Below are 24,900 nucleotides of genomic sequence, written 5' to 3'. Positions count from 1 at the left end.
GCTATTTTGGCTACGGTCCCTGAGTTGTTGTGGTTGGCAATTTTGCAACAAATCTCGCCATTTACGTTTGTTTTCTCCCTGTCTGGTCATTGGCCGTGAAAAAAATTATTTTGAAAGTCACATTATGACATCGTAGTATGAATTCCACTGCAGTTTCGTTAGGCAGCAATGCTCATGTTTTTGGTTTGCAATCCTGTACTGTCTGTAGGGGCCTACACTGCGCTGTGCATGGTTGTACTGTTGGCTGTAAAAAAAGACAAAAACGATAGCCTAAGACTAAGAGGATAACTCAACAGGCCCTCATGATTCAATTGATGGACACCTTATTTGATAGTACCTCATCATTAAGTCCACTAGATCCTGTTCTGTCACATGTCGTAGACGATAGACAATTTTCAAAATGTAGTACACCACTCGCTCATCTTTAAGCCCAGCTCTCGGCTCACTATGGTTCAGTCTGTGAGACTAATTTAAAGAGGTTACACTTTTATTTTGAATTGGAAAACAGCCCACAGGACTGACTTTTCACTGAGTAATAAGTGTGCCCTTCAAAGGTTAAGTCTCTTTCTGGATTTGCTTCCATAGATGCCTTGTTCAGGATATCATCTGACCGATGCCTGGTCAAGCACAGACTGTATCCGGTGGTGTACATTTCCCCGTCTATGTCACCCTTTTTTATTCAGTCTGTGTTAATTTCTCTTCTCTTTCTTTACAGATTTACTGTTGTTGGTTATTGCAAGAGGAGTCGTTGGCACATTTCAAGTCCAGGAAAGCACTTGCTGTTCCCACATTCAGAGTAAGGTGTGCTTACTCGTTTTACTGCTTTCCATTCCCGGAGAGCGTTATCAAATATCTGCCGCAAGGCAACAAATATCTGCCGCAAGGCGCTTCAAATATCTGCCGAAAGGCATCAAATATCTGTCACACCAATAAAGTTCATTTTGTTAACCAACTCTTTATCTTCTTTTCTTCACATACAAAAAAGACCGTCCCAAACATTTGGCTGCATCCACTTCATCAATGTCCAGACAACAGTCGGTTCATTTGACCATTGTAAAGCACCAGGCCCCACCTCACAAAATACACTGTAATAATTATGTACCTTGTGTCCATGTGCATGTTATTAGTTCCACCTACGCTGCATGAAGACAAGGACTCCACTCTTTGACGTCACCACACAACTCCTTGACGTCATCACACACCCCACTACTGCAACGGCAACGTCATATAGCAGGGTGACGTCAACTCAGTACTTCAGCATGCACTGATATAGCAAGAAGGTCTTCGCACCAGCACTTCTGCGTGCTAGACGTTATAGCTTCACGTTGCCTCATAATAACGGTACCGACACACACTTGGCCCTTGCCTTCACCTATCCATTTCAGCTGAGCGCCAGGCCCTTGGGCCTCTTGTTACTGGGTATTCTAGGTCTTTGAACATGTGGTCAAATTCAGTTTTGTTATATTTTGAAACACGTTCTTGATGTTTATCTAGAATTAATAATGCAGCTTCAACTGAGTATCTGAAGCATTTTTGATCAGAATTTTGTACATTAATCACTGCTTTTTTATTTTGAATCTTATCTGGTAAAGGAATATAGCTTGATCCTGAAAGTGGAGTATATTTTACAGTGTGTAACTCAATCTTGATGACTTCTAAAAATTTCCAACCTGAACCTTCCTGAACTAAATTTTCCAGTTCTTTAAGGAAGTCTTCGATGAGAGTGTCATAATTAAGTTCTTGACCCACATAAAGGATGTGTCTAGAACGAAGTTGAAACTCTTTAACGTCATTCTTCCTTTTCATTGAAATGGTCAGGATAATAATAAATTTTAATCCTTCTTTATTTTCCTCATTAATTTTATCTTGCAAAACTGACTTAATTTTATTGAGATATGCTTCAATGTCAATATGAGGCAAACCTTCCATTTGGAAATGATTAACATATCCTCTTAAAGCGGAGTCGAATGTTTTGAATGTTTTTAACTCTGTATGTTTTTCAATCAACTCCTGGATGAATTTTTTTGTCATGGAACTTTTGACATTAATGTTAAGCTCCTTCGCTTGTTTGAAAAGATCTGATTTTAATAGTCTTTTCACTGGTTCCTTGGTCAAGAGTTCTTTTAATTTCTCAATATTAAGATTCTGAAAATTTTTATGGCCAAGAGCCTTGACTTTTTCTAAAAGAGGTTTTCTAATAGAAATTTTTGGCTTTACAGGTTTAGCTTTAATGTCAACCAAATTTTCCTGTGAAATTTTTTCTTCAATGATATTTTCTAGCTGTCCTTTTTTGAACTTCCTAGGATTTATGCCTAGTCTTTGAGCCAGAACTCTTTTTTCGATTTGTGACAAGTCAGAAACTGGCTTGTCAATTTTCACTTCAACATCATTGAATCCATTCGGAATTTGTTGAAGTTTTTCTAGTAACTTTTCTCTACTAAGACTTCCATAATTCTTCACCTTATTTCTGTAGGCGAGAATTTTTAATTCATCGGTTGAAAGTCCCTCAGCTGGAAAAGCCAGGCCTGTTGGGATGTTTGTAGTTGGATTTGACGTTGGATTCATGTCTTTTATTTTATAATAAATTTTTTTATTTTTCGATGCTGTTGTCATATCTTTATTTTCAAGAAAATAATTTGTATTAGATATAGGTTTAGGGGATTCCCCTTTTTTAGTTTCAGTTTCGATTAGTGAGTTTATAGTCAAATGACTGACTATAAAATGACTACAACAAATATAAATAAAAACTATATCAACCGATGAATTAAAAGTACTAGCCTTTAGAAATAAGGTAAAGAGATATGGATCTCTTTGAAGTGAAATTTAAAATTCTAGTTAATCCTCACTTGAGCGAAAAATCTAGAACTTAGGGGTCACCACAACCCATGAGAATTTGTGAAAATCATCATGGATGAGGGTTCATTTATTTAGAAGAAAATTATTTTCTTCTAAAGGAAATTATTTTATATTAGATAAAGTTTTTTAAATTTCATCTTCTAAAAATTCTGCTGCTAAGGATACATTTTGATAGTATAGTTCGTAATCAATTTTCTTTCCCTTTGTCATGTTTTCTTCTTTTGAAACAGGTCTCAAGTTACGCCAGTTCCAACAAAGCATAAGTTCTTCTTCATTCAAATGATCAAAGTGTGACTTAGGTAAAATGTGATCTATTTCCCAATAATCACCATAGTTTTCCCATGTCATATTTTCATCAAATTGATATTCAATCCACTTGTACAGACCATCTAGAGAACAGTCCATAACTTTCTCAAGATAAGATTTCCTTTGTTTATTTTTAATACACCCAGACAACCTCCCAGTTAAATTACATGATATTTTAAAAGATTCATCAGTTGATCTTTTGTCTGTTTTATAGTTTGTTCCATAATTGTTTGAACATGGTTTACAACTATAACTTCTACCATATTTACATTTTTCAACTTTTACAAAATCATTCAATAATTTCTCTTGAAAACACTTTGTACATTCTCTAACAAGGGACTCCATTTTATTTAGAAGAAAATAATTTGTATTAGATATAGGTTTTGTAAATTAATCAAGTTGTTCTTTTTTTTAAAAAATCCAATGTTGAGAGATATCATCATCTTTTTTGTAAATGAAGACCTCATCTTCATCATGAGGTTCTATATTACCCAGATCTAAAATATTATCCTTTATTTCTTTTGGTAATATTACACTGTACAAGGTTTTTTTATCTCTGGGTATTAACGATAGTAAAAAAGCATACTTATCAGTTGATGATAGAATATCTATTTTTTCAATTTTATACCAGGTATTATCAGGAAGATTTTTCCAATTGACATATACTTCGTTCATTTTATTTACAAGAAAATAATTTTTGTTAAGTAGACGTTTTGTAAATTAATCAAGTTGTTCTTTTTTATTTAAAAAATCCAATGTTGACTCATATCATTGTCTTTTTTGTAAATGAAGACATCATCGTCTAGAAGAGGGCTTATATCACCCAGGTCTAAAATTTTATCCTTAATTCGTTTTGTCAGTCTTACAATATACAAAGTTTTTTTATCATCTCTGGGATATACAAATAGTAAAAAATCATACTTATCTGTTATTGATAAATAGTCCAATCTATCAATTTTATACCAAGTATTATCAGGAAGATTTCTCCAATTGACATATACTTCTCTCATTTTATTTACAAGAAAATAATTTTCTTTAAGTAGACGTTTAGTAGAAAATTAGTCCAAGAGATTAAATCCATAGAATTTCTTACCCTGTTTTGTTTCCTTGACTCCTGTGAACCTTATATAATTGTGATCACGATTTATTTTTTGTTTGATGACACTCGTCGCCCACACCGTCCATTCTTTAGATTCTGAGACTTCAAGTTCAAGAAGTGTTGATTCTCCTATTTTTGTAGTTATATTTCTAAATGAGTTAATTCTATACCATGTGTTCACTGGAAGATCTTTAAATTTTAGATAATCTGTTGACTCTGTGACTCTTGATTCAAGTTCTTCATTTGACGGAAAGTTCATTTTATTTACAAGAAAATAATTTTTGTTAAGTTCACGTTTTGATAATTTTTTAATTTGGACGATTTTTTAAATTTGATAATTTGGATGATTTTGATGATTTTGATAATTTTGATAATTTTGATAATTTTGATAATTTTGATAATTTTGGTAATTTTGGACAATTTGATCAATTTGGTCAATTTGGTGACTTGACTGAGAAATGACTGGAAACTATTTAGACTAGGATTTGACTGAGATAAGTTTTGAAACGTGTTGACTGGGATTTGACTTGGAGATTTTGACTGGGATTTGACTGCTGGGTTAGAATGCCCATTATTACACTACTGTGGTTCTCTGCCATGCATGAGGAAAAAGGGGGAATACCCCGTGGACTCATGAACGCTGGAATTATAGGCTAGCGCCACAGGACCCAAGTGTAGGTCCCAGTCCTTGCCATTATCTCTGGTGTTTTTGGCAATCATATCTTTCAGTGTCTTATTGAATCTTTCCACCATCCCATTGCCTTGGGGATGATATGGTGTGGTCCTGGACTTATAAATCTCCAACAGGACACACAATTCCTGGCAAACATCTGCCTCAAACTGTCTACCCTGATCGGAGTGGTAACTTTCTGGAACTCCGTGATCACGGATGTAGTCTCTGAACAAAATGTCGGCGACAGTCCGAGCTGTTTGGTCCTTCATGGGGTACACGTTTGAATACTTCGTAAAGTGGTCCTCGATTACCAGGGCATATCGATTACCTCTGGCAGTGATGGGCAATTCTGTAATGTCTGTAGCAACCAGTTCTAAGGGCCTGCCGGTTCTAATGCTCTCTAGGGGTGCCTGCATTCCTGGCACTGGTTTCCGATGAGCCACACATAAGGGGCACGTGCGACAGAAATCACGCACCTCCTTGACCATTCCCGGCCAGAAGAACCTATCCTGCATCTTTCTTAAGTGTCATTGCATAGATAGACCATGCAAAAAGTGATAACCTGATGGTTCACCGATTTCAATGAAATTCGGTGGACAGGTACACTTGACCAACTTTTGAAAGAATGTAGGATATGAGAAAAAACTATTTGTTATTTATCGAGTAAACTAACAATTTGTAAATTTCGGGGTCGACGAGGTTATCTTCAAATGATTTTCAATCGGTTATTACAATTGGTCCTCAACAAAAAACGACAAATGCTGCAATATTGCCCCTATAAAACAAGCTTTCCCATCATATGGCCTGCTTAATTCCAGAAAACCAATAATATATATCCTGAAATTCTGGAGATAGGGGCCAAAGTATAGCCCTTCCACCCTCAACAGGGCCTTGGTGTCGGCAACTTCAAGGGGGAAAATCTCAACTGCCACAGGGATTTGGGTAATAAAACTTTGTGGATGTATGGCCACTTACACCATCTTTCATAATCAGCAATCAAAACTTCGTGCGCTAGTGTAGTCTTTGAATAACAGTCATCGATAACCATCTTGATTTACATGATTTTTCACGTCTGCACTGCTTTTCCCTATTACACCGGTTACACCTAAAACATGGAATGCAGTCTTCAATATGTTGAATACTTAGCAGGAGGGCTCTGAACACCTATTGAAACATCTTTTCTAAGCCATGCATCCCAGAGAGGCCAATTTGCATGGTTGTAGGGGGAGTTGCTTGTACTTGGCTCCTTGCACAAGTCCATTCCAGGCTGTTCATGACAGTAAAATACAAATAGCAAGGCAATGTTCATCTGAGAACCTCTTCTATTGGGTTGTTGGGACGGCTTAGAGAATGAGTTACAGTAGGCCCCTACCATCAACAGGCCTTTGCACATGTACTCTCAACCATCATGTGAATATAACCGCATATTCCTCTCATTATGCCGCCATGTTCTCCAGGAGGATACCGCTAGAATTAAGGAAGAAATGAACAACAAGGTCAATAGTAGAGAGAAGCAGTCATGTGTTTCTCAGATTTTTATTATATGTAGAACTAAGAGTAATATTCAGACTATTATGATCATTACACAGTGAACCCCGATGATTGGTTATCCTGGTCAAGGCAAATGCACACTTAGTAATATAGACCACTCAACTTTTGTCCTGTAATATGCCATTGAGTTTTGATTCAAAGCACATACTGAACAACAAAACAGACATAGTAGTCCTTAGTAATACAAAACCTCATAGGCCTCTATTTTAAAACAGGGAGACATACTAGTCACACTAAGTCCTGTAATACATGTACATTATATATCATTACATTACAAATCAACCTGTTCAATCACCTGAGCTCGCAGTCTTGATCTTGTCATCATGCTGTCAGCAAGTTGATGCTGGGCATCGGAATGGCTGTCAACTCTATCTCTGCTCAAATGACCACATTTCTGTTGGCAAGCAAGCCGGGAGAAATAGCTTGAGACCTGCTGTGTTGTTAACCGCTCATCTTGTGGAAAGCGGCCCTTTATCTTCTTGGCTGAAAGTAAACAGCAGAGAGAATATCATACACTGGTATGCTATAATGTCGTCTTATGAAAAACAATGACTGGGTAGGCTAGGACTAGGAGTAGCCTTACGGTAGGCCTACCTGCTGTTGTTGATGCCGCACTTTTTCCGCCTCCACCGCCTCCTTGTGGCCTGAATCGCAGTCTTTACAAATTGCTGCAATGTAAAAGATCAAGATGTCAAGAACTACCCTAGGCTAGACTGATGCGATACATAGAACTGGAAAGGCCTCCGAGACCTAGGCCTACATGTATGTAGTATCAGTCACGCTAAGTTTGATTGTTGAAATGAAACAATCAGAGATGGGAGCCAACCTTCCTGATCCAATTGGCAGCAAAACATTCCAAATCTGGTTTATCTCCTTCGAGACTAGCGCTGGAATGGCACGGTCTTTACATGGCATGCGTTTCGAAGATACCGAATGGAGGGGGTGCTGGCATTTACGGGATGGCTTCCAGTCAAGGCCCAGTTTATATCGGTGGGTAGGGCAGATTGTCAAGTCCTGGTCGACATCACCAAACAAACCTGCACGCAGGGCGATCAGCTCCCATTCGGCCTTTGGGCCAATGCTACCTTGCACATGTCTGAGAAGGGGAACTTTCAGTCCGAGAAGATGTCTGTGTATATCCTTCTTACACTTCTTCAGAACAACACAACTAGCCTCGCCTGGATACTTCCGTATCAAGCCACATCTCAATGCAGGGAAGATGCCTAAAAACCCGCAGTTAATGGGCTTTGGGCCCTGTTTTTCAGTCATTTCTAACAGAACTGTCAAAACTCTTCATTCATGCATGCACTTTTTTCTTTCTTTTGCATTTACAAGTAAACTTGTAAAGACCAGTTCCGGAGCTGCCGTACAGGTCTGGTTAAACTATAAAAAACGAGTATAGGGCCTACCCTAAGTAGAAGGGTTGTTGAGGGTGGGTAGGGGGTATCTGGGGGCAAACATATCGAGGGTCTGGAGCACAATTGCTTCATGTCCATTTTAGCACTTCTGAGAAAATTGCATTTTAAGATTTTCATTAGTAATATTAAATCAGGTATCCAAAGTATTTTAAAATCAGCCTAGACAATGTTGGGCATAACATATACCTTCAATTTCAACTGGTTTATGTCATGATGGTATGTTACATAACAGCCATGGATGCCAAAATATGGACATATCACATTTGTGCTCGGAAGATTTGGACATTATCACAAACTGAAATACGCAATTTATTGGCTAAATTTAGTTTAATGATGGGTGAATACCCTGTAAAAATAAGAAAAATCCTTTATACAGTATTATTACACCATCTGGACAACATGACTCAATGAAGTTGCAAATAATCTATAAAACTAAAAAAACCTATACACCTATAAAGAAAGGATCAGTTCATTCGCAAACGTCAACATAATTCATTTTCTTCTGCGTATCAAAATGTATTGAATTCTATCAATAGCATTTCAAAGAATATTCACTAGAATTTTTCATACGGTATTGAGCTACACTATTTATTCAAACATCGCTCCTCCACACTGAGAAACTACGCTTTCCGAAGGACAGCAGATGAATTATTATACATTACTCTAGGTGTTTCCCTTAAGGAAGTCTCTCAGTTAATATGCTTAATGAAACTGATTCTTGATCCTAATCTGAATTGTCTAAGTCTCCTCATTCTCCTCCCATCCTACAGTGGTCCCATGTTGGGTTGATGGTAGACCTTCATAGAATACTCTGTAATCGGATGGAATGACCCTGGAGCGGAGTAAGTCGAGTAGATCATTCTTCTTCTCCTTGGTGATTGGGCGGCGGCTCGTATACAAGGGACCAAGGGGAGTGTTTTCAATAGACCTGCGTCTACCTCGGTCTGCTTGTACCATAATCTGCATGAACTCATCTTGTTGGATGCCGTATTTATATTGAATGACGTATGGCTTAGCCTTTTCGAATCTCAACCACTTTATGCTCAGCCAGTTGACTTGCTCTCCATCTCGATTTCTTGTGCGGTTTTTTATGATGGAGCTGCTCATTTCCTTGACGTTCAGGAAGTTGCCGTGCTTAAGGACATTCACCTCATACGGGGGGTTAACTTTTCTGGCTCCTCTTATGAGCACTTCCCATTCCCTGGTTGTGTAAACCTTTTGATGTCGTCTGGCCCCTTCAATGGTTGCATGCATGGAATCGGCCTCCAGGTAACTATGGCCAGATTCCATGTACTTCAGGTCAACTACTTCAAGGTTGGGAATTTTCTGAACAGCGTATAGCATGGCACCTGCCATGAACTGATTCCGATTCTGTCCTCCACAGGTATCGGAGAAACTAGTGAAGTGGCGAACCTCTTGCGGCAATCTTTGCAGATAGTCAAGAAGGGCAGTTGCAATCTCATTTGCCCCTCTACCACCTTCTGTTTCATCCCACAGATAGCAATGCCCAGCAGTTGTTGCTTGATTATAGATAGTGAAGTTATAAACTGCAAGTTTTCTTTTATAATAAATCTGTGCATCTCCTGCGAATGGAGTGGTCAGCACTGCCTCCAGGTCGAATGAGACTGCATGGTAGTCGTCGCTTTCCTTGGCTTTCCTCTTGTCTTCTTTTTTTTCTGTGACAGAATCTGCTTCACGTTTTTTGTGTGCTTCCCAGTTGGGACGCAACTCATCCTTGTCATCTCCAGTTGCCGTATTATATGCATTGCACACAGAACATTGATCTTTTTTGGGGACGTAGCATCGTAAGTTGAATTCGGTAACAAAGATCTTTCGGTAAAGACTCTCTTTCACAGGATTATTTATGTTCTTTTCCTTGCAGTATTCCAGGTAGAGGCGGTACATTTGTCTAATGTTGAGTTCTGGTGAAAGATACTGGGCATTTGTGTCCTTTCGACAATAATGTGGCTCAATGCGCGGGAAACGATCAATGTGGTCCATCACGTGCTGTATCCTTTCCTCCGATATTTTGTTAGCTGTGGCCTTTCCAAGTCGTTTGTCCTTGGCCACGTAAGCACCCGACTCTCCCTTCCCTTTCAGAGCGTACTCGACGACACTGTTGCTTATGGCAAGTGTCTTCAGAAAGAACATCTTGCAAATCCGATGCTTTTCATTATTGAAAGAGAAGTGATACAAGCATGATTTTCCTTTTGTTTTTTTCGCAACGTTTTTGCGACTGCGGTGTCGTTCGACGGTTGACTCGTCGACCATAGAAACAATGAAGCTATTTTGCTGGTCTCTATTAGCAAGCTCATAGTACTCTTGGCATAAGACACCCCTCATTTCTTCAGTTACTTTTTCACGACATTTAAAACGACATCCATTTTGGGTACAACGGCAAGCCAATGGTTTCTTTGCTGCAACAACCTTTCCTTTTCTTGTGGTGTACTCAGCTCCAGCACAACGATTACGATGTCGTACGTTCCGCTTCCACGATGATGGATCTCGTTGCCTTTTTCTCCCTCGAACAGGCGCGGCGGCATCAGGTGCAGCTGGATTGCCAGCCGGAGCTTGAGCGTCATCAGGATTGCCAGCCGGAGCTTGAGCGTCATCAGGATTGCCAGCAGGAGCTTGAACGTCATCAGGATTGCCAGCAGGAGCTTGAACGTCATCAGGATGGAGGGCAGGAGCTTGAACTGGATTAGCATCAACGTCCGGGGCTGCTCCAGTGGCAGCTTCGACAGTAGGAATGACATCAGCGACATCTTCTGTTTCAGTTTCGTCCTGAAGAGAATCATCTGCAGGTTCATAATCTGGATCGCTGGGTTCGTTGGGTTCTTGAGTTATATCATCTCTGCTTGTGCCATCATGATTAGGATGGTGGCTTTGCAAGGAGTTATGAATCTCGACATACTTCGTGACAACAGCTTGGATCACGTCATCGTCATATCTCTCTGGTTCGATTATCTCTGAATCAGACTCATCATCAGATAATCTCTCCAATATGGTTGCAAGCACTGCATCAAGGCCAATGATTTTCTTGAAACTGTCGGCCATCCTGAAAGACGACCAAACCAAATTAGGTCCTTGCTTTTTTTATTAAATGACTTTGCTTTTTTTCTAATCGATTGACTCCCGACTCTGCCATGTGCAGCATTTAAAGAGTTAATCAGTGCAACTAACGTCATCCTATTCATACCTTTTTGATCAAGGCCAGGCTGTACATTGCAATTTAGGTCACCCAGCTACAAAGAGGCTGATGGCTGACTGGCTTCAGGAACTTATTGTTTCATTGATTAGTTTAAAGGAGGCCTAGTCATAATGACTAAACCTGTCATTGGGGGCAATGCTGCAGGAGCAACTTAATTGCTTACCTTAAATTCCAACAATATTCGTATAAATTGAGAAACAAAGGAAATAAGCAGCAGGCCTGAACCACATGGGCCTTTGTAATTCGAATTATTGCTAAAAGATGGCTCCAGGGTGTTTTGTCTTAAGATCAAGGTCATAGCACCTCTCAAGTCACTGTGATATGTCCACATTTCTTCATGAGCCATTCATGCACAAAAAGAATATGTCCGGACGTATCACATTTGTGCACATACTGCACAGTCCATTTGGTGCACATATGCTATATGTCCGGACATAACTGAATTGTGCTCTGACCACTTCTGTCTTGGTGGACATGTCACAATTCAAAATGCCTACTTTGATAGAAAGGAAGCTTCAGGACATATCACAAGTGTGCACAGAAGAAAGAGCATTCAAAACAATGACGTTTTGGCTGAAAATCTCAATTTTGCAAATTTGTGACATATCGCAATTGTGCTCCAAACCCTCGATATGTCTTTTGATGACTTTAACTGAGGGAATGACAGCACTTCCTCGTATCACAGGGGTTCATGCTCATTTCCTGTGTAACTGAAAAACCACTAAAAACCAGGGGTGTTCATGACCCTCAGTAAAAGAAAGGAAAGTACCGCACAAAGTTTTGATTGTTCTAATTGAAAGATTAACACTTCATGTCACTTATGATAAAAGATTATTTTCCCAAACCCTGTGGCAGTTGAGAAAACCCAAAATATGTTCAACTAATTTTTTGGGCCCTAAGGGACAGGGCAACTTTAAGGGCCATGATACCCTTAATCCCAAAATGATATGAAGCAAATTTTTTCTCAGAATCAGGCAAATGACCTATACTTCAAAACCCCTGAAAACAATATGTGGTAAATTAGCTGGGGCAGGTGCAAAAAATTGAGAAATGTGGTAGATTTTTGGTTAAAAAATCTCACTTTTTTAAAGGGGAAATGAACAAAACAGAATTTGACCCCTAAAACCGGACCAGTGTGTTTTTTTGCCGAAAGGCTTTACCTGCCCACACCCTACCCTAAGACCAAACTTTGGGGCAAATATAAGCCAGATCCGTGATCCAGTGGGTTATCACCTCCTTTTGGTTTTTGCATGGTCCACTCATGCAATGACACTTAATGTCTTATTTCGTCCTAAATGAGCCGCTGTCACTCCAGCATGGACATCCTGCAATGCTGAGATTCGCAACCCCGGTGGTAATACCTGACACACCTTTATCTTTCCTCCTTTTGGAGTTTTCCATGAATGACACAGGGTTCCATCTTGGATCGACAGTTCCTCAAATTGTCTCCAGTACTGTTTCACAGTTCTTCCCTGGTTTTTGATCACGTTGAACGCAGGTTTATCCTTTGTCATCACCCAGTTGAGAACTTGTCCTATCTCCGGGTCCAGCTCTTGTTCTGCTCTAATGGAATCTGCAGGCTCGGAGGTGGCATTTGGAGGTGACATGGCTGTCACTTGAACATGTGGGTTAGATTTCACAGGGACTTTGGGTGACGGGTAATGTTCCTCCCCTCTGACTTCTCGCTCGAATGCGTGTGATAACTTACGGTCGGCGCCCAAGTTACCCTTTTGTTTGTCAGTCCTTTCACTCTTTCCTTCTGGTCTCCACCGGCATTCGGGACTGCCTCGATGGGTTCCGTCATCTCAAGCCTCCCCTGCTGTGGATCTTCTCCAGGGGCATTAAGAACCACCTGTGTTCCTGTTGACCTAGTTGTCTTCTGTCTCCTTGGCTTTGGTTTGGGTCTTACTCCTTCCCCGCCTTTCTGGAATGGCTGCTCCGGCAGCAGTACTGTTGGGCTCACGTTCTCCATCAGGTTTACTGACAGTGGCGGGATGTTCAGTGGTCGACGACTGAGGGCATCCGCTGCTCCGTTATACTTCCCGGGATGATGTCTGATCTCAAAATTGCCGAAAGCAGCCAGTTCAATTGCCCAGCGACCTCGTCTTCCGGACGGCTCGTTTTCGAGCTTCATGCTCTTCTGATGTATGAGTGGCTGGTGATCCGTGAAGATCGTAAACGTTGATCCCCATAGGTAGATGTGGAAATGGCGGAGGGCCCAGATTATGGCCCAAAATTCTTTATCGTAAGTTGCCCAATTTTGTTCGGTCTTGTTCAGGGTTTTGCTGGCGTAAGCTATGACACGTTCGTGGTCGTCTTGTTCTTCGACACATTTGCGGGATCCGGCCTAACTCCTTCGTGCCCGACGTTTATGGTCTTGGGTTGTGCTATCTTGCACTTACTAGGCTTGAGCTTGAGCTTGGCCCTCCTTAGCCGGCTGAAAACTTCTTCCAGCACCCTCAAATGCTCATCAAAGTCTTCGTATACAAAAACAAATCATCCAGATATGTGGCTAGGTGTCCATACCTCTAAATACTAATTCAATCAGGCGGGCAAACAGTGGTGGTGCATTGCACAAACCAAATGGCAGTCTTGTGAACCGGTACAAATCTGGGCCGACTGAAAAGGCCGTCTTGTCCCGATCAACCTTGTCTATGGGGACTTGCCAGTATCCGCTGGTTAAATCTAGTGTTGTGAACACCGTTGCACCCGACATGCCCGATAAAACATCCTCTATGAGGCTATGAGCATTCTTAACTGTCACTGCATTAAGCTTTCTGTAGTCAACGCAGAAACGTAGTTCGCCATTTTTCTTCTTGATGAGTACTACCGGTGACGACCAAGGTCCATCGCAAGGCTCCACAACGCCATCTCGAAGCATGTCGTTGACTTGGGTTTGCATCACGTCACGAAGATGAAATGGTACTCTTCTTGGTTTTTGCTCGATCGGTTCTGCCTGTCCAGTGTTGATGTTGTGGGACAACACGTCAGTTAATCCGCGATCATTGGGTGTCTGGCTGAACACGTCGGCATTCCTCCGCAAGCAGTCTTTCAGTCGCGACATGTCGTCTGCACTCAGATCGCAGCCCGATAGATCCACTGCTGGCAAAGAACCAATCTGTGGATCTTCGTGTACATAGGGTTTGGGGTGCTCATCCTCCTCTGATTGATAATCCTCTAACAGCTCAAACCTTCCCCTAACTTTTGGCTCTGGCGAGTCCAGAGCATGGAAATCTCCCACAAGTTTACCCTGACGTGTCATAAATGGCAAGATGTTTCCGACACATTTACTAAATGGGAGTTGCAGCGATCGCAGATCTGATGGCGAACTAAACACGATGGTTTCATACTAGCAACTGAATCATATCTTTATTCTCCCACAAATGTGGCATAAGCAAGGTATATGTTACAGACAACAAAGTCAACTCCGGTCGTGGGAAAGTGCTGGTCTCGAGCTTCCCATGTTAGCTCCATGATTGGCAACAGATGCAGCTTCTGGGAAGGAAGCCCTAGGTTATGCAACGGTATGTAATATCTGACACTCCCGGCCGAGCGAGAACTAGGTTTGTTTACTTCAAGTAAGCTGGTTGATTGACCTTAATTTTCCGGAAATAGCCCGGGTGCATGAAGTGTGCCAGTGAGTACTGAGTAACAGGTTGTCAACAATGAATCCTAAATTTACCCTAATGGTAATAATGTAATCCAGTCACACATTTAAAATAAAGTTGCGCTTGCATGCTAAATATAACTAATGACTACACAATAAGTGAAGAACCTTGAAATAAAATGATTAATGATGAGGTCAGAACTAATAATCCATTTCGTCATGATCTTGTTGTTCATAAAAAGTTCAATGTCTATTCTTTTGAATAATGTCTATTATCTTGTATCTTCTCTCATGGACGACAGGCGTCGTAACCCCGACGGAGGGAGTCGCAATGACTGCAGGCGTCTTACCCTGACGGAGGGAGGCGTCCAGCCACTATACCTTGCCTAAAAGTATAGCCAATACGGACAATGATAGTTTGAACGAAATGTCAATTCTGCTTATGTCTAATCAGAATTGAATAATCCGAGGATTCTGTCTCTGGCCTGGAGAGCAGCAGCTCGTTTAGGTCTATGAGTCGCCTCCACTTCTTTCGTCGCCTCTTTAGGCATCGTTTCCTTTGCTTTCAGTGTTCCTGTATTAAGTTCGAGGGGATAGAGTTTCGCTATCGCCCTATTTGACCTACCACTATTAGTACGCACAGTGGCTGATCTGGTTAGTCCATCCAGTCCACAGTGACGTTCCTCGACCACGCCTAGTTTCCATTTGATCCTTGGTTGATCCTTCTCGTGTACCAGTATGACGTCCCCTCCGCGTATGACGTCACCCATCGCGTATTGCTTCCTAGTTTCGTAAGTAAGCTGTTGCCGAAGTGCCGCAAGATATTCATCATAGAACCTGGTACGAAATGCTTTCAGTAGAAGCGCGCGCTTATGTGCCCTTTTTTCGATCGCATCACGTCCACCGTATGTAGGGTCAAAATCATCGCCGATTTCAACTTCCTCCTGTGGTAGGATATAGCGTTCGTGTCCATATATCAAACAGTTCGGTGTGATTGCTTTCAGTTCATGTGGATCCGATGACAAATAAGTCAGCGGGCGATTGTTTATGACGGATTGTATTTCCTTGACGACTGTTTGAAGTTCATCCATTGGAACTAGCGCTTTTCCAAGAACCTTCTTGATTGCTAATTTACTAACTCCAATGAGCCTTTCGTGGACCCCAGCAAACCAACTAGCATGAACGGGGGCATATTTAAATGCTATCATTTTGTTCGCAAATTGTCTTTGACATTCTTCTCCTGCCACGTTCTGGTAAAGGCGATTTCTCTCTGATGACGTTGACGCGGTTCATTACAAAGGATGTTAACTTTTTCTCGGATTGCAGCCAATAGAGAGCGATCTCGGAATCTGTTGCGTATGTGATGTCGATGGTGAAGCACTCCTTGGCGTATGTCTTGCGTGATATTTCTCCGTATTGTGCCCCCATGACCATAGCCATTAGCTCTAGTTTTGGAACAGTTTGTTTGGCATTTTTCTGTGACACGATCTTGTTCTTTGAACCAATTAGTCCAACGCGTGTGCCTTGCTTCGCATATGCAACACATCCTACGGCTGTGGTCGGACAAGCGTCACAAAAAATGATGATATCTAGCGGTTGGGTGGCGTCGTCGACTAACCATCTTGGAATCTTAATCTCGTTGGCTCTGCTGAGTGATACTTGTACTTTACTCCATTGTTCATTTTCGGCCAGGGAAAGCTTGTCATCCCAATTTTTGCCAGTTTGCCATAATTGATTCACAAATGATTTCGCGGGAACGTGTAGTGGTCTTAAAAATCCCAACGGATCAAATACTGAAGCTGATTCTGACGTAACGGTGCGCTTGGTGTTTAGCTTGCTGCGTGGTTGTTCCTTGATCTTGCATGCGATCGACAATGTGTGCTTTTCTGGGTGCCATTTTAACCCCAAGACCGATACCTCTTCACTTTTGGCGTTCGAACCATCCGATTCCGCTACTGCGCTTAACTTTGGCGAGTTGCTGGACCATTGCCTGAGCAGAAATGATCCTTTGTTCATAATGTCTCGTGACTGTGTATAATATTCCAATGGTTCAGCTTCATCAGTCACCCCGGTGAGCAGATTGTCTACGTAAAGCTTTTCTTTCATGTCCTCGGCTACTTTGCCATCGAAAGCAGATAGGTGTTTGTGCGGCGTAATAGCTAGCGCGAATGGACTTGACACGTTTCCGAAGATTACGGTGTTGCAGTGGTATGGTACGAGTCCCTTGGTTACATCATTGTCCTTATACCATGAAAACTTGACAAATTTACGTTCTGATTCGAGCAGACAAACTGATAGAAAGGCCCCAGCGATGTCGGCGAGATGGCAATCTTCTTCGTGCGGAAGAGGTGGAGCAGTTCAGTCAAATCTTGAATCATGTTCGGTCCCTCATACAGGCAAGAGTTGAGGGAAGGTGAGCCGCAGCTAGCATCAACAACAATCCTTAGTGGGGTAGTTTCGCTGTCTCGGAGAACTGGAAAGTGGGGCAGAAAAAACCCTTCATCAAGGCGGGAGGTGGGCGCCGTGGTGATTCTGAGACGTACCCCTTGGAGATGTTCTCCTTCATAACATTAACGTAGGCTTGGACAAGGTTCAACTAACGCAATCGGTGCATTACTTGATTTATCCTTCCCTTGCAGGTGTTGTAATTGTTCTGTAACTCCGGGAGATCTGGTCTCCAGGGTAGTGGCACGTAGTAATGTCCATCCCGAAATTGTATCCTTTCCATGTACTTTTCTTTGAAATTATCTTCGTAGTCCATGGGTGATATGAATAAAGACTAGGAAATGCTTTTATCTAAATCTCCATGTACATTTACACTAGGCCTTCCTGTACAAAACCGGAGTAAAAGCATTTGCTAGTCTTTATTCATATCACCCAATATCTGTCATCCCTGTGTCGCTGAGAACGTTCGCTCGCAAAAAGTTCTCAAAGTGATTGATTTGACTGTCCTGCCTAAAGCAGTCCATGGCGTTGTCCTCCGTGTTACAGGCCGTGAGCACGGTACGCGGCTTCTTGCCCCGAGATGTAATTGAATTTGGTTATATCAGCGTAGTTCGCCTTTATAACATCTGCCTCGATAGTGTCCCAAAATGCTTTCCATTTGGTGTAAGTCCCGTCAAACGTAGGCAACTTTAACTTAGGAAGTTGCGCGGATTTCAAAGGACTATCCTTTGTTGCTGTTGTGCCCACCGTGGGCGCGGGATCTGGTGTCTTGGGCGTTTTCAGAGTGCCCACATGGTTCTTCACATGTATCAATTTTGTTTTGATGTCAATGTTCCTTTTGTTGGTCATCATGACCTCGTCTTCACGTAGTGCGTCATCTTTGAGCTTAGCTACTGCTTTGTCAATTTCCTCGTTTAAAACTTGCGTTGCGTCCCATGACTCTGTCATCATCTCCAAACATGCCTCCAGCCTCGAAAGCTCTAACTTCGTTGGCAACTCCTGTTCCATAATCCCTCCTGCATCCTGATAATTTTCCTCAAACGTTCTTTGCAATAAGTCTCTGTTTTGTCTTAGTGTCTTTACTTTCTCCATTTTTTGTCCTTTGGTGATCGTCATTGGTAATAATCCTAGTGATTGTACATTGCGTTGTGTCTGGTTGATATCCTGGTCACGGCACCATGTCATAAATGGCAAGATGTTTCCTACACATTTACTAAATGGGAGTTGCAGCGATCGCAGATCTGATGGCGAACTAGACACGATGGTTTCATACTAACAACTGAATCATATCTTTATTCTCCCACAAATGTGGCATAAGCAAGGTATATGTTACAGACAACAAAGTCAACTCCGGTCGTGGGAAAGTGCTGGTCTCGAGCTACCCATGTTAGCTCCATGATTGGCAACAGATGCAGGTTCTGGGAAGGAAGCCCTAGGTTATGCAACGATATGTAATATCTGACATGACGCACTAGGAGGGGAGTATCCTCCAGGTTCATAATCCGGACTGGGATCATCGCATCCGACTCGGTGGCTAACACTCGTGCTACGTGGACGTCATTGCCGTTTCGCGGTTCCATTATCCCGTCATAGGCTAACATGGGGTTTCCTTGATCATGGATGAGCTGCCCCGGGCAAATAACCTCAGAGCGCGGTGGAATCAAACATTCTTCTGCCGTCTTTACAAGGGATATGCCCGGGGGTTTGGGTTCTTGAAAGGCAAAGGGAAAGGTTCTATCTCCTATTTTCAGTTCTGCCTTTCTGGGGTTGACCGAGGTATTGTGGGCAACCATAAAATCCCATCCGAGTATAAGAGGACTATCCACATTGCTAACTATCCGAAATCGATGGGGTAATTGTAAATTCCCAATGGTGATATTTACAGTTGAACATTCCTCTACATCTAAGGTGTCCCCTGTCACCGAGTGTGGCTTCTCACTAGATTTTTCTAGTCTGAGGTCAGGGGGTTGACAGCCCCGCCACAAATTCTCTCGAATGACTGAGATGTCCGCTCCTGTATCCACCAATGCCAACCCTTCTTCATTGGCAATTTTAACCTTAACTCGTGGAATTACTCTTCTCGGGTCTTTCTGTTCTTGCTGAGTTGCCGTCAATTGACCCTCGTTGACAGCCATGTCTATTCCCCCTTCCCCTGTTCTTGATCTTGTGCCAAAAACCAACAGTTTCTCCATTTGTGGCCCTTTTTTTTACAATAATCGCAAATTCCCTCGAATCTTTGAACTTGTTCACACTGTTCGCCGAGCTGAACAGCGGCACGTAGTGTTGCCGGATTGTGAGTGAGTAGATGAAGTTGGGTGTTGCAATCCCCAACTCCTCGTACAAACTGCTCCTTCGCGAGAGCATCCCTGGCGTTCGCTGCGAAATCGGCATGGTTATGATCGCCTGGTACGAGTCGGGCTCGCAACGCAGCCTTTAAAAGATCATAGTCGGCCTTTTCAGCAGCGGTCAGGGCATCAAAGGAGAGAAAAGCTCTCCCTGACAAATACAGTGGGAGAACCTCATGCCTTGGCTGGGCACCTCCGGCCGGGACGAACAGTTCAAAACGCTTGAACCACACATCAAAATTATCGCCTTCATCCTCGGCAAATTCACGTAACTTCGGTCGGATGTTCGCCATTTTAATTTATTGAATAATCCCTAAACTGTGTGCAAATTTATTTATTATTCATTTATTTCATTCAGCGGCAAATAACCTACTGCATCCAAGTCGGGCAACAGAGCCGCGGGTCACGTGGCCTGAATTTTAGCATTAGAAAATCGACACTCAATTGTCGGACGGCGAAGCGGAACCCAATGTCGGACACATTCCGCCCGCTTTTTAACCAGCTTAGTGGCAACTGAACCAACTAGCCTTCATGCAATGCATAGGAGATGCATTTCTGCACGTCCTCAATGTCTTTATTATACTTCAAATCTCTATATGTAGACCTAAAATCTAGGCGATTGACAGTTCGATTTTCCCCGGGAAATCGGCCATGTGAGCAAATGTCAACATCTGACAGCTCAGAAAGTCCGGGCACAAAATCGGGATTCCTGTTCAAGGTCCTCAATGACAGGCCCTCTAGTTGGGCGCCACTTGAAAGGCCATGAGAACTTAGGTATGAGTTTACCGTCCGAGACTTTTTGAAAAGTGATGAGGCTTTTTTTCATTATTCATTATTCACTAGAAAGGGACCCGTGGGCAGTGATACTTGAAAGTGCGGGTTAAGTTGAGTTGTTGACCTATGAGGCGAATGCGTAGACAATAAATGACGATGAATGGCTGAAGTTTTGGTCATTGTTTACTCTGTCCTAACTCGACCATAGGTATTTCCAATTGCTACATGTGCTACATCTTATTTAAAGTTATTTTATTCTTATTTAAAGTTATTTTATTCTACTCTCGGAATTGTCATAATTAAAATTATGACGATTCCGAGAGTAGTGAATGGTTTGAGAAAGTGTACAACATGTCAGTTTCGGCAAAGACCATGAGAGATTCTGGTTTAGAGGACCTCATTGTAGACGATGTTTTGCGTGAATGATGGTCCCTGTCGATCGGTTGGATTCACCTGTACATATATCGCATGGTAGGATCGGGCTCTTGATAGTGCAACGTATAATTGGCCGTGTGAGAAAACAGGCTGTGGGAGGAAAAGTCCAATTTTTTGGAAGGTTTGTCCTTGTGCCTTGTTGATGGTAATGGCGTACGCCAGTCGTATTGGGAACTGGTATCTTTGGAGAGTGAATGGCAAGTTGGCGTCTGAGGGAGCAAGTTTGATTCGGGGTATGAACACCCTTTTGTTGAGATGGGCGCAAGTGAGAATGTCCGCATGGATTGTACAGGGATGGAGAGCCACAACTTTTAGCCGTGTGCCATTGCATAGTCCGCCTTTGATGTCTAGGTTTCGCAAGAGCATGATTATCGCACCAACTTTGACTTTCAGTACATGTGGCGGCATTCCAGATGGTGTGAGTGAGTTAAGGAATTCCATTGGGTAGTTCGTTTGTTCTTCAGGGTTTTCACAGAGGGCTGAATCACTGCTGTGGTAGATTTTGGGTGGTGCGGGGATCTTTTCCAGGATGAGGTTGTTTAGTGTCAAGGCGGCATCATTTTTCGGTGTGAGTATGACGGTGTCCTGTATGTCGTTGCTGTTCATGTCCTGAAAGACGTCGTTGACAATGTCGATGGACAACGTGCATCGATCTGGGATGTCAATGGCATATGGTATCGTTGTGTGTTCACTTCGGAGGGTGCCATTTCCAAGCTTAAGTAGCCACTGCGAGAAATCGACTTGGGTTGGATCGGCACGCATATTGCGGGTGAGGTGGACGGTTTGGATTTGTGGCCATATCGGAGATTTTTTTATGCAGTTCTCGATTGTTTTTGTGCGTGATAAGCTTGGGGTGACAGGAAGAACTTGGCGGAAGTCACCTCCAAGTAGAATGACCTTTCCACCGTAGAGAATGTTGCAATTGCCAGTAATGTCTCTTAAGCAGGTGTCGATGGCGTGAAGCGCATGAAGAGGCAGCATGGATACCTCGTCTATGATGAACACGGTTGTGGCACGTAAGCAATTAGCTTGTGCTGACTTTGGGGATACATTGCACGTGCTTGTATCCAAGATTGGCACTGGGAGCTTGAAAAGGCTGTGTACGGTGCACCCGTCAATGAGGAGTGTGGCGGAGATGCCTGTCTAGGCTGTGGCTTGAACCTGAAACGGTGAATAATGCTTGTTATAAGGTGTGAAGATACTTGAATGTGGGGAAGGCAGAGATGTTGGTGGTGACGTAAGGTTATTGTCTGTTTATATTGAGATGGTTGGGTGTGTAGTTGTTATTCCTTTTTTTATGTGGCGTGACGTTTGTCGTGTTGATTACCTTCACATTCCTTGCTGTGAGTATGGATATTATGGTGTTGTAAACAGTTGTCTTCCCTGTTCCTCCTGGCCCATCAAGGTAGTACACATGTGGTTGGACTTGTGAGTTGGGGTTGACAGCAGAGGTGGAGGCAGCTATGACATTGTCGACAATCATCTTCTGGTCGTCGTTCAAGGAGTCGTATGGGAGGCTCATGTGCATGATGTTGGTTTAGTCATCCTGTTGTGGGAGCACTGATGGTGGAAGTGGTGTTGGTAGGCCGAAATGTGAGCAGGACAGACCTGAAATGTAGTGGGGGGGAATTTAATGTAAGGTGGTCTGTATATGGTGGCTTGAAGGGAGGTGTGAGAGTAGAAGTCGGGCAGTGATCTTTACCTGATTGTGCCAATACGTCATTGATGTGTAGTAGTGCTGAGTTCTCTGCTGTGGAGTTGTTGTGGTGCCGGGCAAAGTCTTCGCTCATTGCATCTTTGAATTGTAGCCATAGATGAAGCGGGTTGACTGGATCACAATAGCAGCATATGATTGCAAACAGCTTTCGTAGTTGACTGGGCGTTTGGAAGGTTGCAGCTTCGGTAAGAGTGTCTTCCCATTGGGAGTCGTCCACAATTAGTTGTCGCAGTTTCGCGGCTTCGTGAAATGAGGGGGCCACTATGCCATCGACAGTTTGTAGTGCCTTGTAAGATTTTGCGCCTGGCGTGTGAAGCAGGAGAATCCGTAAAGCACATTTTTCAATTTTTCTTGGACTAACGTGGTACATGCGGGCAATGATTTTGTCACCTCCTCTCTTGCATGTTTTCCACTGTTTCTTTGAACGGTCGTAGACATAATGATTTGGTACCTCCGTGTATAGATATTGATTTGCTGTGGAATTGGTTGCATTCAGTGAGAACCATGCTGTAAGGGCAGTGTCCATGTTTGCTATGAGTGCCACGTCTTCCTGACCTGGTTGGAAGTAGACTGGCTGTTGTTGAGGCAGGTGGACGGGTAGTCTTGTGACCGAGTGGGATTGGTTGTGCATGTGGTATTCTGATAATCTCCACATGGCTTCTGTGGGCTGACATATCTGGTGTCAAGGAAAGTAGTGATTTCATCATGGTCAAGTGTTGCCGAGGATTGGACTTCAATGTTTGCACTGTCGTGGCCTTTATAAATATACTTGAAGAGGTATTTCACACTCTTGACAGTCATGCAGGCTTCGAGGTTCATGTGTGCATTGTACTTGCGGAGGAGCCATGGGTTATATGGGACGACGTACCTGAAATAGTAATTCGCTTAGATTAGCTTGGGGGAGAGCAGTTTTGTATGCAGCGAGTATTCAATAGACGTGAAATTGTTCAATGTAATGTAGTCTGACATGCATGCAGTTGCGATATTACCTGTTGTCTACTTCTCTTGATCTGACCGTTGCAATGATGCCATTGTCTCGGCGCTTATACATTGGGTAACCATTTTCGGTGATGACTGTTCGTGGTGCGAAGTCTTTTGGGAAGTCCTTTTGGCATGCACCATTCTCCATGTAGACAGAATCTGGATTCAAGTGTCTGCAAGGGCCATAAATCATAGTGCTGGTGACAATTCTGTGTAGTTCTGGGTCGTCTGTGTTGGGCGGAATTTCTGCGCTTATTACGGCATCGATATCGGCTTCATCTCGCAGCTTGGAGTTGTCAGCGAGGAAGATGAGCATATGTGAGTGTGGCAATCCACGTTTCTGGAATTCTATCACATAGACCATAGCTGCATCTTCACCGAGAACATGTCTTTCTGTTATATCGGTCAAGAGTTCTTGTTGGTATTGGTGAAAGACACGGGCAACTAAATCGGGTCGGTGAGCAGCTGTTTGAGTCGCTAGCAGATCATCAGCGATGGCCGGCCAGCGTGGATTACATGTGAACGTCAAGAACAGATCGGGTTTCCCAAACTTGCATACCAAAGCCATGGCGTCTTGATAGTTTTTTTGCATGACTCGGGGACTACCATGGAAGGAGGAGGGCAGGATGACGACTTTCCCTGGTGTCAAATGACGTTCTACAGCTTGTGTAGTGAGATGGTCCACCAGTCCTTGGTACATTTCAACCCTCAGAGATTTCTGATTTTTACGAATATAATCCAATCGTGATGCTTCTGTTTTAACGTACGCGTCTACAATGTACTGCTGAAAGAGTTTTCCAGCATGATGTAATGGGGAGAAGTGTGTGCGGCACGCAAGACGATAGGAGTAGTACTGTAGCAACGTCACTTTGAATCTGGTTTTGATTCGGTGGTTTTCGTCATGCTCTATTCCATTGTACCAACCAAGGTCTCCTCTTGGGAACAGCAATGGATAAATCATAGGGTCGCAGTTAGGGGACATGTATGAAATCCTTCTCGGGGGGTGATCTTTGGGATATATGACGATGTCGGGTGTGGGTGGTGCGAATTTGGGCTTGTTATACCGACGTTGGTCTGGACCTCTTTTGAATGTCATTGTCACTGGCTGTGTATCAGAGGCAGGACTGTTCTCAAGAGATGCCATCTGTTGAAAAGCCAGGGCAAAGGGATTGATATTTGCAAGTAAGACATGCAACGAATGCATAATACTTGCAATGCATCCAGTATTAATGGGATTGGTCATTCTGGCCTGTGTTGCCTCTGTACCCTCAATGATGTATAACTGTCCAAACTGTGGTGAGGTTTCACTTGGGGGATGCAGAGGGCCAATTCTGTGGTAGATTTGGCCATGTATGCTGTAACAGTAGGGTCCTGGTGTTCGTGGCGTGAACAGTTGTGCGGATAATGAAGCAAAGGCCATTGCACTATTGTACTGTCTGATGTGTGCCTTAAAGCGAACTGGAACCGCCAAGCCAGTTCGTA

General features: G+C 42.8%; 3 protein-coding genes across 3 annotated transcripts; all 3 read right to left on the bottom strand.

The window, feature by feature from the left end:
* Positions 1–8,641: 8,641 nt before the first annotated feature.
* LOC135495259 (uncharacterized) lies at positions 8,642–10,960 on the bottom strand. Its single transcript, XM_064783722.1, has one exon. It carries the CDS (start codon positions 10,958–10,960, stop codon positions 8,642–8,644), a length of 2,319 nt encoding a protein of 772 aa, XP_064639792.1.
* A 4,955-nt stretch (positions 10,961–15,915) lies between these two features.
* On the bottom strand, positions 15,916–16,827 carry LOC135495258 (uncharacterized). Its single transcript, XM_064783721.1, has one exon. The coding sequence runs from the start codon at positions 16,825–16,827 to the stop codon at positions 15,916–15,918; it is 912 nt and encodes a 303-aa protein (XP_064639791.1).
* Positions 16,828–20,672: 3,845 nt separating this feature from the next.
* On the bottom strand, positions 20,673–21,482 carry LOC135495257 (ATP-dependent DNA helicase PIF1-like). Its single transcript, XM_064783720.1, has one exon. The coding sequence runs from the start codon at positions 21,480–21,482 to the stop codon at positions 20,673–20,675; it is 810 nt and encodes a 269-aa protein (XP_064639790.1).
* Positions 21,483–24,900: the final 3,418 nt, after the last annotated feature.

This window comes from Lineus longissimus, chromosome 11, assembly GCF_910592395.1.
Source record: "Lineus longissimus chromosome 11, tnLinLong1.2, whole genome shotgun sequence".
Lineage (NCBI taxonomy): Eukaryota > Metazoa > Nemertea > Pilidiophora > Heteronemertea > Lineidae > Lineus > Lineus longissimus.
The sequence above is the reverse complement of the archived record's forward strand: the minus strand, read 5'-3'. Positions and strand labels throughout refer to the sequence as shown.